This window comes from Canis lupus, chromosome 30 (genome assembly GCF_011100685.1).
Source record: "Canis lupus familiaris isolate Mischka breed German Shepherd chromosome 30, alternate assembly UU_Cfam_GSD_1.0, whole genome shotgun sequence".
Classification (NCBI taxonomy): Eukaryota; Metazoa; Chordata; class Mammalia; order Carnivora; family Canidae; genus Canis; species Canis lupus.
Genome location: NC_049251.1, coordinates 21733359 through 21749394, shown reverse-complemented (window position 1 = coordinate 21749394; position 16036 = coordinate 21733359). Strand labels below are relative to the sequence as shown.

Below are 16036 nucleotides of genomic sequence, written 5' to 3'. Positions count from 1 at the left end.
ATGGCTGGAGCGTGAGTCTCCATGTTACGAGAACTGCACGCGTTTCTCTCCGAGGCAGGCAGGGGCCTTGGCTGCCAGGGACCCTGACAAGCCGCGACTTGAGCTGTGCCTTAGAGCCTGGGTTGGCCTGAGAGCGGTATAGAGGAGGGAGGGAGGGCATTCCTGGAAAGGGGGTGGGGTGGGGAGGTGAGGGGAACAGCATGAGCAAAGGCACGAAGGAAGAATGAATCTGCTGCGCGTAGAGAATGGCATAGAGACTTCACTGATTGGAGCCGGGAGTTCTTGCAGGGGGATGAAGGCAGCTATGATTGGATAACTAAAGTGGGGCCAGATTTGGAGGGCTTTGAATGCCCGACTGAGAAGCACTCAACCCAGCTCCTGACTTGCGATTTCCGTTCAAGACTGAATTACCTAAAGGGTGGTTAATTCCAAAGGGCGTTCTTCTTTGGGGGCTCCTGAAAAGTCAGCTTCTCCTCTTACCTGCCTTCCGATTCTCTTCCCTCACCCGGGGAGAAAGCAACCCTCACTTTGTCGAGGGGAGGGGTAGCGCATCATGTTGATCAATTTCACTCCTCCCCCCCCCCCCCGCCACTGATTTGAAGATGCAAGGTAAAAAAAAACAAAGAGAAACGCCAAATTCCATTTCCACGCCAAATATTATATTTGGTTTCTCCTCCTCCTCCTCCTCCTCACGCAAGTTCTCTTTCTCTCGCCGGCACCTCCCCCACGTTTTCCTGCTCTCCTGCAGCGAGCGGCTAGGCCGGTCCCCTCCTCGGCCCCCGCGGCGCGCGTTCCGGGCCGAGCTGGCCCGAGCCCGCCCTGCGCCCCCGTGCGCCCCCCTCCCGGTCCCCCGCGCGCGCGCCCGCGCCCGTAACCCGCACACGCTGGTCCACGCCCCCCCGCCCCCCCCCCCGCCCCGGCCGAGCGGTAGGTGTTTTGCCGTCTGCGCCGGGCCGCAGTGCGGCTGCGCGCACCAGGCTGCCTCCCGGGCTGGCAGGGCAGCGGCGGCCGCGGTGGCGGCGGGGCCGGGAGCGAGCGGCGGCGGCGGCGGCGGCGGCGGCGTGGGGAGTGGCGTGGAGCCGAGCCTGGGGCTGCAGCAGCGCGGGCCCCCGGAGTAGAAAGCCCCGGGGCAAGAAAGGAAGGCCAGGCCGCGGAGTCCCTGAGCAGCCATTCTTGGATTTGGGGGAGCCTCGCCCCCCCCACACCTCGGCTTCAGACGTCCCCTCCTCATCCCCCCTAGCCCCGGCCGCTGACGGGAGGAGGCGGCGGCGGCGGCGGGGGGCTGAGGGGCGCCGCCATGCCTCTCCCGCGGTGAAGCGTCCCTGCCGTGAGGAGCCGCTCGGTCTCCCCGGTGATGTCCCCCAGGCGGCAGGCGAAAGCGACTCACTCGAGCCCTGGGGTAAAGGCCTAGCTTATTCAGCTTCCTTCCTCCTCCTCCTCCTCCTCCTCCTCTCCCCCTCCGTCCTCCCCCCCACCCCCCCGTCTCTTCCCTCACCCTTCCCCGCGCCCCCATCTTCCCTCCCTCCCTCCCTCCCACCCCTCCAGCAGCGATGGCAGAGGAACAACAACAGCCGCCACCACAGCAGCCTGATGCCCATCAGCAGCTCCCCCCCAGCGCCCCCAACTCGGGGGTGGCTCTGCCAGCCCTGGTGCCTGGGCTGCCAGGGACAGAGGCCAGCGCGCTGCAACACAAGATCAAGAACTCCATCTGGTAAGAGGATCCTCCATCGCTGGGGTAGAAAAGCCCAGGCACATTGCTGCTGCAAAGGGGGTGGGGGGCGGCGGGCGGAGGAGGCGGCGGCGGATGCATTCATTGAATGTGGGTATCCAGCGTCGGGTGCATATTTATAGGACCTCTGGAGGTGTGGGGACTTTGCAGCAGCCTCTGGTCTCCGTAGCCCAAAAAATGCCTTTACCCCCTCCTCAATTGTGAGTGTAGATAAAAACAAGTTTTTTTTTTTTTTTTTTTTTATGTGTGTGTGTGTTTTGTTTTTTTTTTTTTTCACTTCTGTGTGAGGGGAATAGGGGTCGAAATTTTAAGTCATATTGTATGGTGGTGGCATGGATTTGGGACTGAGGAATGTGTAATGTGTTTACTCCTTTTTGCAATCACACAAGGGAGGAAGAAGTGTATTGTGAATTTTCACCAAACAGACATTGTGCGTAAGAATATTAACATGCAGCACAAAACCTAATGTGTCTCTCTTCCTTTCCGTTGGTTTAGCAGCTATTTCTGGATGTTTTCGCCTTCTTTATTCTGAGATTAAATTTCCTTTCCAGGGAGTGTTATTTGCATGATGGTGAAGAAAGGGCTTCTTTAGGATAAGGTATTTTAACGTGGTAGTTTACGTTACAAAGTGAATTTTTTTTTTTTAATTTAAGAACACGTTTTAATTTAAAATGTCTTGCTATTTCGTGGCTTTTTAGAAACCATAGATGAGATATCCTTTGCTATTTCCGTACTTGTATGAGAATTTACAATATTTCAGCATTAGGTTAAACTCTGAAAGGCTGGTGGTAGTCTTTTAATAATTAAATACCCTGAGTTAAGTCTATCTAACGTTAGAGCCATTGTAAATATTCTTTGAACATGAACTTAGATTATTTCTGTAGGATTCTTCATTGATTGACATTTTAAAAAATGTAGTGCTATTTTAAAAATGGAAAGCAATATTTGGAATTTGGTCTAAGAGATTGCTTTTAATAGAAGTTTTAAAATAGAATTGAATGTGGTATAAAACAAGCTCTGATTTTAAAAATGAAATCTTGCATGTCCATCATTGAATATGACTACTAAAATATCAAAACTCCTTACTTTTGTTGCAATTAAGAAGTGCATCATAAAAACAAGTGGCATTGCTGTACAATATTTAGACACTTAAAGATATAGTCAGTTTTTGAACACAAAATTAAGGTTTGTTATATAGTGATTTTTGTTATTTCTTGGCTTACATCCGTGTTGTCATGATGCTAATATGAAGTAGGTCAGTGCAGGCTTAAATAGTTTCTTACTACACAGTAATTGGCAGTTGAGGATCTTGCTTTCAGTTTTAATTTTGAAATGAAGTTTAAATATTTTAAAGGAAAGGTTTTTGGCTTTGATAATCCGTGGTCCTGTTTTGGCAACTTGAATAGGTCAGATAAGTTTGTCTTCTATGTGTGTGTGAAAGAAAGGGAGAGAAGCCTTTATTCTTTGATGGGTACCCTCATCTCCTTTTAAAATCTGTTATTTAAAGGGAGAGATGGTTCATCTTCTGCTTACCATCAAGGTTTCCAGAAATCAGTAAGTTTTTTTCCCCCCGCTGCCTATTAACTTGTAACTTAGTGTCTCCGAAATTATCAATGAATTGCATTAAACACCTTGGTTTTTACATTCAAGGTAAGGGATATCCAGATTAAAGGACTAAATCTTTTAAGAAAGGCACATTTTAAAAGTTGAATTAATAATGTATATTTTAATTTTTTATGAGAACAATAGGGGAAAGGAAACTCCACTTTATATTTCTAATATACGAGCAAAGTGTATAGCCAACTGACTGAATAATGATAGTGGTAATTTTTGGTAAATTGTGATTTAGTTATTCTTTAACTGATAATTTATATTTACACATTCATTACAGCTTAACTGCACTGACTCTACTGTGAGAAAAAACTTATCCTGAAGTAGAGTGCACTTCATTTTTTGCTACTTGCTCAGAAAAAATAGCAGGCAACAAACACCGTAATCCCCAAATACACAATTTTGTATCTTTATTTAAAAATTGTCATGGCACACTTACTAGCGTTTAATTTTCAAGTGTAGAAATCCTATTTGCAAAAAACGATTTCTTTATATTATGTTTAGAACTTTGGAGTAGACAACATTGGTGGGTATAATTAATATATAGTCTCGTATCCCCTGCTTTACAGGACTGGATTTATATTATTCATCAAGTGACGATATAAAATAAAGATGCTAGAAAGTGAAAGCTCCTTCACCACCACCTCCTATGAACTACTATATGTATGCTAAATTAAAATCATTTTTAATGGGTAAGGTTGCTAAGTTAAGCAATTTCAGCTCCCTTGCTCTCCTCATTTCACGTTTTGTGAAGGAACAGTATCTTTTTATCAGTTATTTTATAACTTGATAATGCTCTGAGAGATCAGTTTTGTACTACTTTCTGCATCAACCGTTGGTATCATTTCTAGTGAAAATTTTAAGTTACATTAAGCCAAAATGTGGCATTTAAAAATTATCAAGTGGGTTTTGCATTTAGGTTGATCATAGTTTCTAAATTATTGAACTTGCAGATCACAAACAAGTCTGTACTTGTTTTCCTTTTCAACAGATATAGTATGTAAGGTGGGTCTTTAGCTGGACAATGAGTTATTTATTATTTCAGTTCATAATTAATACATCCTGTTTGTTAAACTAAAATGCTATTTGATAAAAGTATGTCCATTGTAATTTCAAGCATTAAGTGGGACTTTGGAAAAAAAAATTTTCTGTTCAAAGTTGAAATCATGGTACCTAATGAAACTATATTTCATAAGAATTGGAAATAAAATTTTTTAAGGTAGTCCTAGAAAATAAGAATCTGCAAACCTGATAGTGTGGTAATATTTGTGTAATATATTTATGAATATCATCAGCTTAAGTCCAAGTTAACAAGCCTGCACTATTCTTGACCTTCCCCATTCCCACTCCATAGACAAAGGTCCACCTCACTTAGTACTTTGAAAGGAGATTTATTTACAGAGATGCGTTTTAATACTGAATATGCTGTGAAAATATTGTTTGTATTTTTAAACAATAGAATTCTAATATATTCTTTAATTTAAAAGAAAAGGAAAACTAGCAATATGTCTTTTTTCTAAATGAAAATCTGTCCTGGCAACCTAAAACAGCCACAGCTAACCTCACTGCAAACTTCTCAAACTTACATTGCACCTAAAAAAAAAAGAAATACCAAAGTATGTTTTTCTTTCCTCTTCTCTCCTAGTATCTTCCTTGTTTAAAAGAGAAAAAAAAAATTGTATTTAGTTTAGCTGTATGTATATATATTCTAAGTGCTTTCTTTTCTATTTTACAACAGTTTTACTTGAAACCTTGATAGAATAAAATTCTGAGGAAAAAATGGGATAGAAAAAAAATACGTTGGATATCTCTTCTGTCTCTTTGTGATTAGTTATAAGAATAATCATATTTTCATGGGTGGGAGTGATTTATATATTTGCAGTTAGGCTATAACATAAACAACAAAGCCTTTACCTAGAAAATCAGAAGAAATCTTGATGGTTTATTGTAGAAAATGTTCTAAATACTGTATTTACTCAACAAATGAATTCAGGGATTTTTAAAAGGTTTAATTGTCATCAGTTGTTATTTTTATTTATGTAAGCTTTTATTTGTAAGTAAGACTGTACAAACCATTTCTTTAATGGTCCTGTAAGATGTATCATTGTTTTACCCACTTTTTGGAAACTGATAAATTGAATGACAGGGAAGCTAGGATTCCTGTCATTCATTATCAGACCCTGGAAGTGCTCTGGCCAGAGTTCCTTGTCTTACTCAGTTCTGTAAGTCCTGCGGACTTCTGAATCTCATGCATTTTAGACTTAAAAATTATTAATAAAGTGGAATTATATATGTGGGCTATTTGGATATTTTCTAAATTCCAATTTAAACCCAAATTCAGCAATTTTGTTTTACTTTCTTATTTATTAGTTACAGTGAGCAAAGTCCAGTGATGATCCAAAGGTTTACCTGGTGATGGCATATTAAACCTGATTTCTGTCCCATATACTAGAACTCAGCAGTTCCATTTTGTCCTTGGTTCTGGGTCAGGGCATTTATTAGTTCTGTCTGAGAAATAGTTATTGTTCCTTCCACGGCAGTGGGAAATATTTACTATAAAGTTTATAACATTAGTGTTTACTTTAACTGTAAGTCCCTGATCTTCATTTTGCTTTAAAATTAGAGACTAAGTACATTAGCTGGCTTTTATATATTTTTTATTAGTTGGTTGAACATTCTGCTTGCCCTGAGTTCAGCCTGTCTTCCATACCAAGCACACCAAGGGTGCTTTTGTTTGTTTCTATTGAGGCCAGCTGTGATGGTTGCATCCCAACACTGAGTGTTTGTGATTCCAGAAAGAAGGCAGTTCCTTGCTCTCCTCTATGATTTGAAACTAATTAAATTGTCTTCCCTATTGACCAAAGAAGGCAAGTTAAGCAATTTCAATCCCCTGGATTTTCTGGCCTAATGTTTAGCTCTTAGGTAATGGATGCATGTGTGTATAAGTAATTTACCAATTTGTTCTCCCCACTGGGGAGGGGTATTTATTTATTTATTTATTTAGATTTTATTTATTTATTCATAGACACACACACACAGAGGCAGAGACACAGGCAGAGGGGAGAAGCAGGCTCCATGCAGGGAGCCCGATGTGGGACTCGATCCCGGGTCTCCAGGATCATGCCCCGGGTTGCAGGCGGCGCTAAACCGCTGCGCCACTGGGGCTGCCCAAGGGGGGCGGGGTCTTTAATGTTGTGTGCAAAACTGATTTGGTTTCTATCTCACTATTAATTTTTGGTATTATTGGAGGAAATGAGCTTCACAGTGGTGGAAAGACAGAAGTGTTTTATCCGTTATTAAAGAATGCTTTAAGTAAAAACTTATGTCAGAACTTGTGTCAGATCACTTTTTATATTAGAAAAAGTGTTGCACACAAAAATGTACAAATGAAAGTAATTAAAATGAGCATTATCATTTCTTCAAATTTGAACACTAATCAAGAACAGTGTGTGAAATACTCACCTGAATACTTGCTGTATATACAAAGTACTGTGCTAGAGAGTAACATTTGAGGAATGCCCATTCACTTGTAATGTTAACCTTGTAATATTAACTTAAGGAAAAGGTGCAATAAACTTCTTTATTCAGTTAGGGAAACAAGGAAAGAGGTGACAAGTGCCAAAGTGTGAGAAAAGTAGACCTTCGTTTCCTTGTCTGTAAAATGAATGATTTATACTAGATGACCTTGCAGGTTCCTTTAGCTTAACTTTCTATGCCTCTGTTACTAAATTAATATTGACAGCAATGATAAAACATACCATAAGCACAGTGAAAGACTAACAGAATTAACTAATCACAGGCAATCAACAGAACCATTTTCAATGGACGAATTGTTAGGATTTGTCTGTGTTTCCTTGGGTGTTAGCCCAGGAAGACTGTCTGAAGGTGTTACTCGCTTCTTGTTACCTTGTGCAAGAGTTCTGTATATGAGATTCAGTCTGCAAATATTTATTGAGCATGCATTACATTTAAAGTATTCTAAGAGCCGTTGTTGATTATGCAAAAATATGTAAGTCTCTGCCGCAGTCCATGTTGGGGAGTTTACTAGTTGAGAGATTGCACTAGGGGGACTATTTGTGTGCTCGTTTTGTTTTGTTTTGCTTCTAAAGAGGTTCTCACTCCTTATAAGCACCTCACATAGGAACTTTTTCCTATTGTAATAATGTAATATTTTAAGGCAGTAGCGGATGTTTATTGTCAGTTTGGTTATATAAATAAGAAAGGTGTATTTTATTTTCAGTGTAATTCAGTGTAGTGTTGAGCTTCCCAACTTTCCTCTTCATTTAGGGTAGACTTTTTAATGTATAATTGTGACAGTTCTTTAAACCTATAAAGAACAAGACAGTAAGATAGTTATTCCGCATCTCTGACCAAACTAGACCAGTCTTATCCTCTTTTTCCACTAATCTCTGTATTTAGTGGTTCTCTCTTCTGCTTTGTTGAAGGTTTTAAGAGTACACGTTAAGAGGAGCAGCATAGACCAAAAGGAGGAAGGATCGAAGGATCTTCTGTCCTGGGCAGGATAATAAATAAGGAACAATAAGCTCTGAGGCCTTAATGCACTTAATTGTTGACTATGAGATTAAGATAGTTAACACTTACCCTTAACCAATATGAATAGAAACTTTAAAATATGATTTAATTTTTCTTTCTTGAGACATTTAGTTTTTTTCTGTTTATGGACTGTAGTATTTCCTATCTATAAGAGGAAATAGAAGACCACTAGGTTTGGTTAATTATGCATAGTTTAGTTATCAGACATCTATTACAATAGCTCATATGTATATATATATGTATATAAAATGAAAAATTGTGTGGGAGTTGAGGTTTTATATTCCTCATATCTAAGAACAAACCAAAAACATAAGATATTCCTTGCTATTTGAGTCTCTGGTTTCTGAATTCAGAGAGTGAGAGGTCAGTGACAGATTCCAGTCTGTTATGTCTTGGAATTTTGAAAGGCATGAGTCCATAAGATGTGAAATACCATCTCCTCCAAATAGCCTTATCTTAAAAAAAAAAAATTACCTGAACTCATTCATAGTCTGAGTTTAGATAACAAAAGATACCTTTACACTCATTCCAACAGGATTAACAAACTGATTTGAATTTACATGCTAAATCTGATTGATTAGTGATACCTGCCAAGGTCATGGGGATAGAAGTGAACTAACTATTGGTTATCTCGGAGGATGTGAGTCCCTAGGGCTATGGTGTTACAATTTATGAGGCCTCATTTTAAGATACAAACCAAACATCAAGTGCACTTGGGTTTGTGTTTTTCTTTCTGTGCTTATAGTTTTTTATTTCTTGGTGACTTTCCTACTTTGATCACCACCTTGTACTATCAAGTAGGTACAAGATGAGAACAGGAGATTACTGCATTAAGTGGCTACTGCAGTTTGCACTAACCCATTTTCTTTCCTTTTATGATCTTGCTTCTCTGTTTATGCCTGTGCTAGTTTCTTTACCTGCTACTTTAAAAACCTTTCTTTAAAAACAAACTTTTTTTTTTTTCCTGCTGATACAAAGGTTTACCTTTAGAATTCAACTCCTGTGCTACTGTTTCCATGAAATTTTTCTCAACTCAAGGAAAAGTGATCTGAGTTGTGTAAATTAACTTTTTTCAGTGATTTAGGCTAGCCTTACCTGTGATGGGCCCATTTTTGTTAATTTTTACTGCATTTACATGAAACATTCTCATTTTTTAATATGTAGTTTATAGGAATTCAGAGACTTAGTATACCTGAAACAAAGCAGCCAGTGCATAAGTAATTTACAATATGACAGTAAAATATTTTATTTATATGGAGTAGCCAAGTACTTGCCATTGTTTTTGCAGTATGTATGAAATTTTAAAAATTTATTTGGATAAGAGTGTCACTTTAATGACATCTTGCTTGTAGTAAAGTTGGAGCTTTTGAGATCCTTGGAAAATGTATTTGAACAACATGCTTCAGTTATTTTAAGTGAATCACTTTGCTAATTTGATTGCAGTTATTAGATCTGTTACTTGCATGTATATATAAGCAATCTATGATCTAAACTATAACTGCCAGATTATTATATGCATGATCCCTTTTTCTGAAGCAGGAGATAGTAAAAAGCAGTATTTGGCCAAATTTTGTACATATAAGTTTCAAAGAAGTGAGAAGGTCAAGAACTAATCCTGAATTTACAGAATCAAGTGGTCAAGGAAAACTGAATTCCGTATACCTTTATTTTAATGTCTACTATATACAGGCATAGGAGAACTAAAAAGTAATGAACACCACTCTCCATTTAAAACATTCCCTCCTTGTGTAGTAGTTGCATGCATCATCAGTAGAATTTAACAAAAGTAAGATTTTGTTAAATGCAGTGATATGGTATAATCAGTGGTATTAAAAAATAGAGAGTTAGATGAGAGAGGGATTCAGTAGGATATAATATTCTTATTGGCAAAATTCAGTATTGTGACCTTAACAAAAATCAAGGGATAGGCTGTTGATCCAAATACACCTAATGATATGCTTACTGGCAAATCTCTATTCCCACTAGCAGGAATTAGATTCATAATTGTTGATGACAATAAGCCTTGCCAGTAATGAGAATAATTAGGGGAAGATAGGTTAGATCAAAATTTGCTTGGTTGGGGAGTGGGGTTTCCACCAATCACAATTCTCTCAATGAAATACAAAGATAGAAGATATAAAATAATAATAGAGAACCAGAGGACCAGGAACTGCTGTTAGTTTTAGAAGGTGGCTGTGTACCATGAGTTGATTGTCTTTGAATAATGGCCACTTCATGAAGAGGATTAGAATATTACTATATGAGGGGGTTCCTCATATACCTCACTTGACCCATACTTTGGCTATGTCTTAGCATCTATATCTGTGTACTTTCCCATTATTGGATGAAGTTTATTTTCCCCTTTGGATCCATCCCTTTCCATATATTTAGGGAATTTGTTCTAATACATACCTTTTCTGTCAGCATCATCAAACTGTTCTTTTCTACAGGCTGCTTTTCCTGTGACTTTATACATGCTTATGACTTCCTTAAAGCAGCAGCAAACAACTTGGAGAAAAGTTTTTGCAGTAAAACAGAGTTGATCTTTCAGTGACCTAAAGAGCTCATTCGTAGTCTAAGAAAAAAAGTCATTAGGTAAGTGAATGAAGAATGTAAATACTCATTTTATAAGAATAATAATACAGTTAACAATGCAAAAATCTTTATTCGATAATAAAAAATAAAGCAGAAAAGTGCTATTTTTTTGACCACTAAGAAGAGATTTAAGAAACATGGTAACTATTGCTAGTTGATCTCACCCCTCGTTTTACTATTTTCCTTACCCCTTTCCCTCCCCTCTAGTCTCTCATTTATTATCTATTGTGTGATATGTAAGCCCACTTGTATATATGGTGGAATAAGTGAACATACATTCTAAAAGTGTTAATTGGTTTTGCACTTCGGTGGTAGAAACAATGTATGCTCCTCCCCCCCTCCCTTATTATATTCTCAAAATTTTCTTGAATGAGCAAGCATTATCTTTAGTTTAGAAAAATCCAAACAAGTGAAATAATGCTTTGTCTACTCTGCTGCACTTCCTTTTAGCTGCCATCTGTCCATCAGCTCACCACCCCGACTCTGCTAAATCTCTCTTCTCTTGTCCTTTTTGACTCTTGCAGTCTGGCTTCCTGTTCTTCTTGCCAACTTAGTGGCCTTTTTTCAATTTTTATCTTTCATTATGTCTTCAACTCTTCTTGTTACCGTGATTCCTCTGCAGTTGGCAATTCTCATTCATTCCTTTTTGAGAGCTGCCTTTGTGTCAGCTACTCTGCCAGGCATTGAGGATTCCATGGGCAAAGATGCAAGATTCTTATTTTTGTGGATCTTATTTCTGATTAACATTTTATTTTTCCTGCTGCTTTCTTGTAGATGCACTTTAATTTTGAATATCCAGACACTTTTCAACCATCCTTTTTTTTTTTTTTTTCTCTGTTCACTTCTTTGCTAAAGTCAGAAATAGATGGGCTGACCAGACAAATCTAATGACATCTGCTTATTCGTTTGCTAGAGTACAGGTAGCTACCAACTGTCATTGTAAACTTGGCATTTTCACAGTAATCCTTCTTCTATGCCATAGTGTCTTGCCACAGTAATCCTCTTCTAAGCCAACCTCAGTTGGCTTTCATTTCTAGCTATTCTACTTCTGTGGGTAGTAGATGGCACCTGTTGGTAGTAGATGGCACCTGTTCCTTCATTCCATCAGGCTAGCAGTATTGGCTTCTTATTTGATTTTTTTCTTATCCCTATGCCTAATATTTTAACAAGTTGCCAAGTTTGCAGTGTCACTTAAGTTCCTTCCTCTTCCCTACATTTCCACTGCCAGGACCATAGTTCAGTGCTTTACCATCTCGTTCCTGGATTATTACAGTGGCACCATAGTTGCTCTCTGCTCCTGGCCTTTCCCCTCACTGAACTGTGTTGTATATTGCTGCCAAAATAAGTCTTCAAATATGTCCTTTTCCATGTAGTCTTCTTTAAATAACCTATAATAGTTTCACCTTGCCCACCGTATCGGATCTAAAGATTTCTGTGAGGTTTCAAAGGCCTGTATTATCTAGCCCCATACAATCAGTCAAACCCAATTTCTTTCTGTCCACCAGTGTTGAACTCCTGTCAGGTAAGCACTTCAGTGTCTACCTTCTATTTTGTGGTGCTCCTTTTATTCTTACTTTATATCTTTTCTGGAATCTCTACTACTCTGTATCCAAATCCTGCTTAATTAAGTTTTAACCATTTTTGAAGTCATAGCTCATATTATTGTACTATAAAATATTTTTTAGCTACTCTAGTCTACGTTGGCCTTTTCTTGATCTTTAACTGTATAGTCATGTCTTACAATTAAACACTTAATCACTTTCATTTTTGTCCTATGGTGTTCTAATAGACAATAAGTTCTTTGAAGCTAGGGGCAACACCTTTTGCATCTTTCTATTTCTTGTCTAGCAGTAAGTGCTAGTGAATACTATTTTTGTCTACTGCATTCTTAGAGATACTTGATTTTTTCCTGCTTATTAATGTTTCTGTATTTGATATATTTGATGTGGTAATTTTCTCCCCAAATAAGTTATTAAACTTGTGCTGCATTTTACAGAATAGAGGACTTACAGCAATTGATTTTTTTAAATTGCATTCATTGGTGAAGCTGAAGTAATCATTTATTTAGAGTTTTAGGAATACTAATCAAATGTTTTTTACTCTATATCTGGATTAAAAAATAATTTATGCCCCAAGTGAGAGCCATTGTGTCCCTCATTTTATTTTTTTATTTTTATTTTTTTTGTGTGTGTGTCATTTTAAAAATAATGCACAAATGACTCCTACATAGTTTGGTAACCTTTTATGAATGAGTATAGGAGTATTTAGCTAGGAGTATTTAGCTAGGGTTTTGTGAGCTCATCAGTTATCTGTGTTCCAGCCTATTTCCCAAGAGATAGAGTTGGAATTTTGAAGAACCCCTTAACATTGATCTGGAGATAGCTTCTTTTAAATTTGTTTCTGGTGGAGGGTTTGCCCTACTGATTTTAGGGGCCAAGACCCAAGGCTAAGGTAACTTGTTCAGTCATGGCTAAAGTGTGAAGACAGCAAAGGAAACCTGTCAGGGCAGATAACTGAGGGAGGTGGATTGATTGAGGAGGTAACAAGGGAATGAACAAAATAGGAAAGCAATTCTGAAGGTCCAAAGTGTTTCAGGTTCATAAAACAGGTGACAGTCTGTTCGACCTTTCTATTTGTCTGACATAAAGACTTTTTGTTTTTTTTAGTCTGATATTCTTTTTTTTTTTTTTCAGAGAGGTAAAACTAGTTTTTATTTATTTATTATTTTTTAAAAAGATTTTATTTATTTATTCATGAGAGACATACAGAGAGAGAGGCAGAGGCACAGGCAGAGGGAGAAGCAGGCTCCATGCCAGATGTGGGACTTATCACGCCATGAGCCAAAGGCAGACGCTCAACCACTGAGCCACCCAGGCTTCCCCAAACAACTAGTTTTTAAAAGACCCTTTCAGCTTTAAAAATGTATTTATATGATGCTATTTGGTATGTTAGAGCAGTGAGTAGTTCTCTACTGGCATCATATTAGTATTACCTTAGAACTTGTTGGAAATGTAAATTTTGGGGCTCCACCTTAGATTTACTGTAATAGAAACTCTGGGGGTATAACCAGCAGTCTTTGTTTTACTAGTCCTTAAGGTGATTCTAATACTGAAGTTTGAGAATCCCTTACTTAGAGGATATATTTTCTGCTAAACAATAGTAAGCCACAGTCTTCTATGGCAGTATTTTAGTGTTCTTGACCCTTGAGTACCCCAGCTAGAGTCAATAACTTCTTTATTTTAATTTTTTAGTATTTGAATGTAATTGTTACAGCATTATTTACACTGTGTTGCAAAAGATTTTCACTAAACTGAGTTCTTTACTTTCATCAATTGTATATTAAATGAATTGATGAATAAAAATTAAAGACAGTGCATAATCATCATTGCACTCAGCCCTGATCAACAATTAAAAAAGACAGACAGACATACACAAAATACCAGATATCACAGGTGCAAGACAGCATGGGATATATAACCTAGGGCCAGCAAGCTTCTACTTTGAAGGGCCAGATGGTAAATTCTTTTGGCTTTGTAGGACATAGGGCCTCTGTTGGAACTACTTTACTCTACCATTGTTATCAAGAAAGTAGCCACAGAAAGAATATATATGTATGTATGTATATAAAGAATGAATGGCTGGATTTGTTCCATTACTGCCAGGATGGCCCTTCGGCAGCAGTTTGTGGACCTCTATATCCCAAACTATTTGCAGAATACAATAATGGTTCTCGATCTTCACTCCATTTTATTGACAAACAGTGGAAGATAGTCACCTGCTTGATATTAATTGTCTTATAATTCTCCCTTAGGTAACCCCAGGATTATGTATAAAGTATATTAGAATGCAAACAAGAAAGAGTTATATTCTAGGGATAGTCTTATCTTAGCTCTTATGATGATGATAATAAAGTATACTGACTTACTGCTTCTGATGTGAGAATTGAGGTCTCAGGGCAACCTGCTGCCTGAAAAACTGGAGACAATTAGATACAGAGAATCAAAGCTTACAAATGGCAAAAGCCAGGAGTAGAAGCCCCACAGCTGAAGCCACTATAGGTAGGAACACCTTTAAGTTTAGTGAATGAATTGCTGGAGGCTCTGAGTGGGCTAGCTTGAGAGTTGAAAACCATGGAGGCCGAGTCTTGGGGGTTGGGGGTGTGTGTCTTACCTGAGTCTCACTTCCAGTAACCCTACCAGGTTCTTCTTGTGAGGATCAGAGAAAAATCTTTTACTGCCTGTGGATTGTGGAGGATTTCAGGAGTTTGCAGGGAGGGGCAGGTAGGGAAGAAGAGAAAAGTAATCATTTTGAAATATACCCAGAGCTCTCTGTTCTCTTTGACAAAGCCTATTTCAAGGGAAAGGATTTTACCAGAACCTAACCAACAGGGGCTCTAGGAAAGCCTTCTTGGCTCCCTTCGGGGGAAGGGAATTAAGCTCACTAAAAGACTGAGACCTAATCATAGGACAATAGAGGACATGCCTCTCTCCAATTTTAGCACCATGTCAGTAGGACTCCTGTATAACAGGATTGCATCTAAAACAAGTGTAAGCCTCACACCTTATTTAAAAAGAGTCTTCAGGGATTCCCAAAGTGAACATGGGAGACAAAAAGATAGACATTAGAGAAAATTTTAGCCTTAGACATTGTTGCTACAGCAAACAAACAAGCCTAACTCCCAGTCAATAAACATAAAACTCACACTAAAGGTCTGTCTACCTCAGTTCCTTTTACCCAACATTATCTCTCTTTCTTTCTTCTTTCTTTCTTTCTTTCTTTCTTTCTTTCTTTCTTTCTTTCTTTCTTTCTTTCTTTCTTTCTTTCTTTCTTTCTTTTTTCTCTCTCTCTTCCCTCCCTTCCTTCCTTCCTTCCTTCCTTCCTTCCTTCCTTCCTTCCTTCCTTCCTCTTTGTAATATCTCGCTTTCATCAAAAGATTATAAGGCATGTTTACAGGCAAAAAAATCCCACAATCTGAAGAGGTAAATGAAGCATAAGAACCAGACTCAGATATGACATAGATTTTGGAATCACGCTGTGGATTTAAAATTATGCTTAATATGCTAAGAGCTCTAATGGAAAAAATAGATGTCTTGTAGAAATGGATGGGTAATGTGAATAGAAAGATGGAAGCTCTAAGAAATAGTCCAAAGGAAATGCTAGAAGTAAAAAACACTGTAACAAATGACGAATGCCTTTGTTGGGCCCATTAGTAGACTGGTCATGACTGAGGAAAGAATCAGTGAACATGAAGATATATCAATAGAAATTTCCACAACTAAAATGCAAAGAGAAAAAAAGTGAGAGATGGAACCAGAGTAACCAAGAACTGTGGGACAGTTATAAAAGTGCAACATATGCATAATTGGGATGTAACAAGGGGAAGAGAGAAAGGAACCAGGAGTATTTGAAGTATAATAGCTAAGAATTTTCCAAAATTAAAGACTCCAAAATCGAGAAAGCTCATAGATACCAAGTAGGACAAATAAGAACAACAAAAAGATCTACTCCTACACACATTACATTCGATCTGCAGAAAATCAAAGACAA

At 38.4% G+C, this 16036-nt stretch overlaps 1 protein-coding gene across 3 annotated transcripts in view; it reads left to right on the top strand.

The window, feature by feature from the left end:
• Nucleotides 1–1049: 1049 nt before the first annotated feature.
• Nucleotides 1050–16036, top strand: part of RFX7 (regulatory factor X7) — a 132441-nt gene continuing 117454 nt past the window's right edge. Inside the window, exons 1-2 of one of the 3 annotated variants that reach the window (XM_038580491.1) lie at nt 1050–1399; nt 1549–1711. In XM_038580491.1, coding sequence (XP_038436419.1) covers nt 1551–1711 — 161 coding nt within the window. In that variant the 5' untranslated portion in view covers nt 1050–1399; nt 1549–1550. Of the gene's footprint in view, nt 1400–1545; nt 1712–10344; nt 10490–16036 lie in introns of those variants that run through there. The other 2 variants (XM_038580490.1, XM_038580492.1) reach the window with 2 other exon arrangements.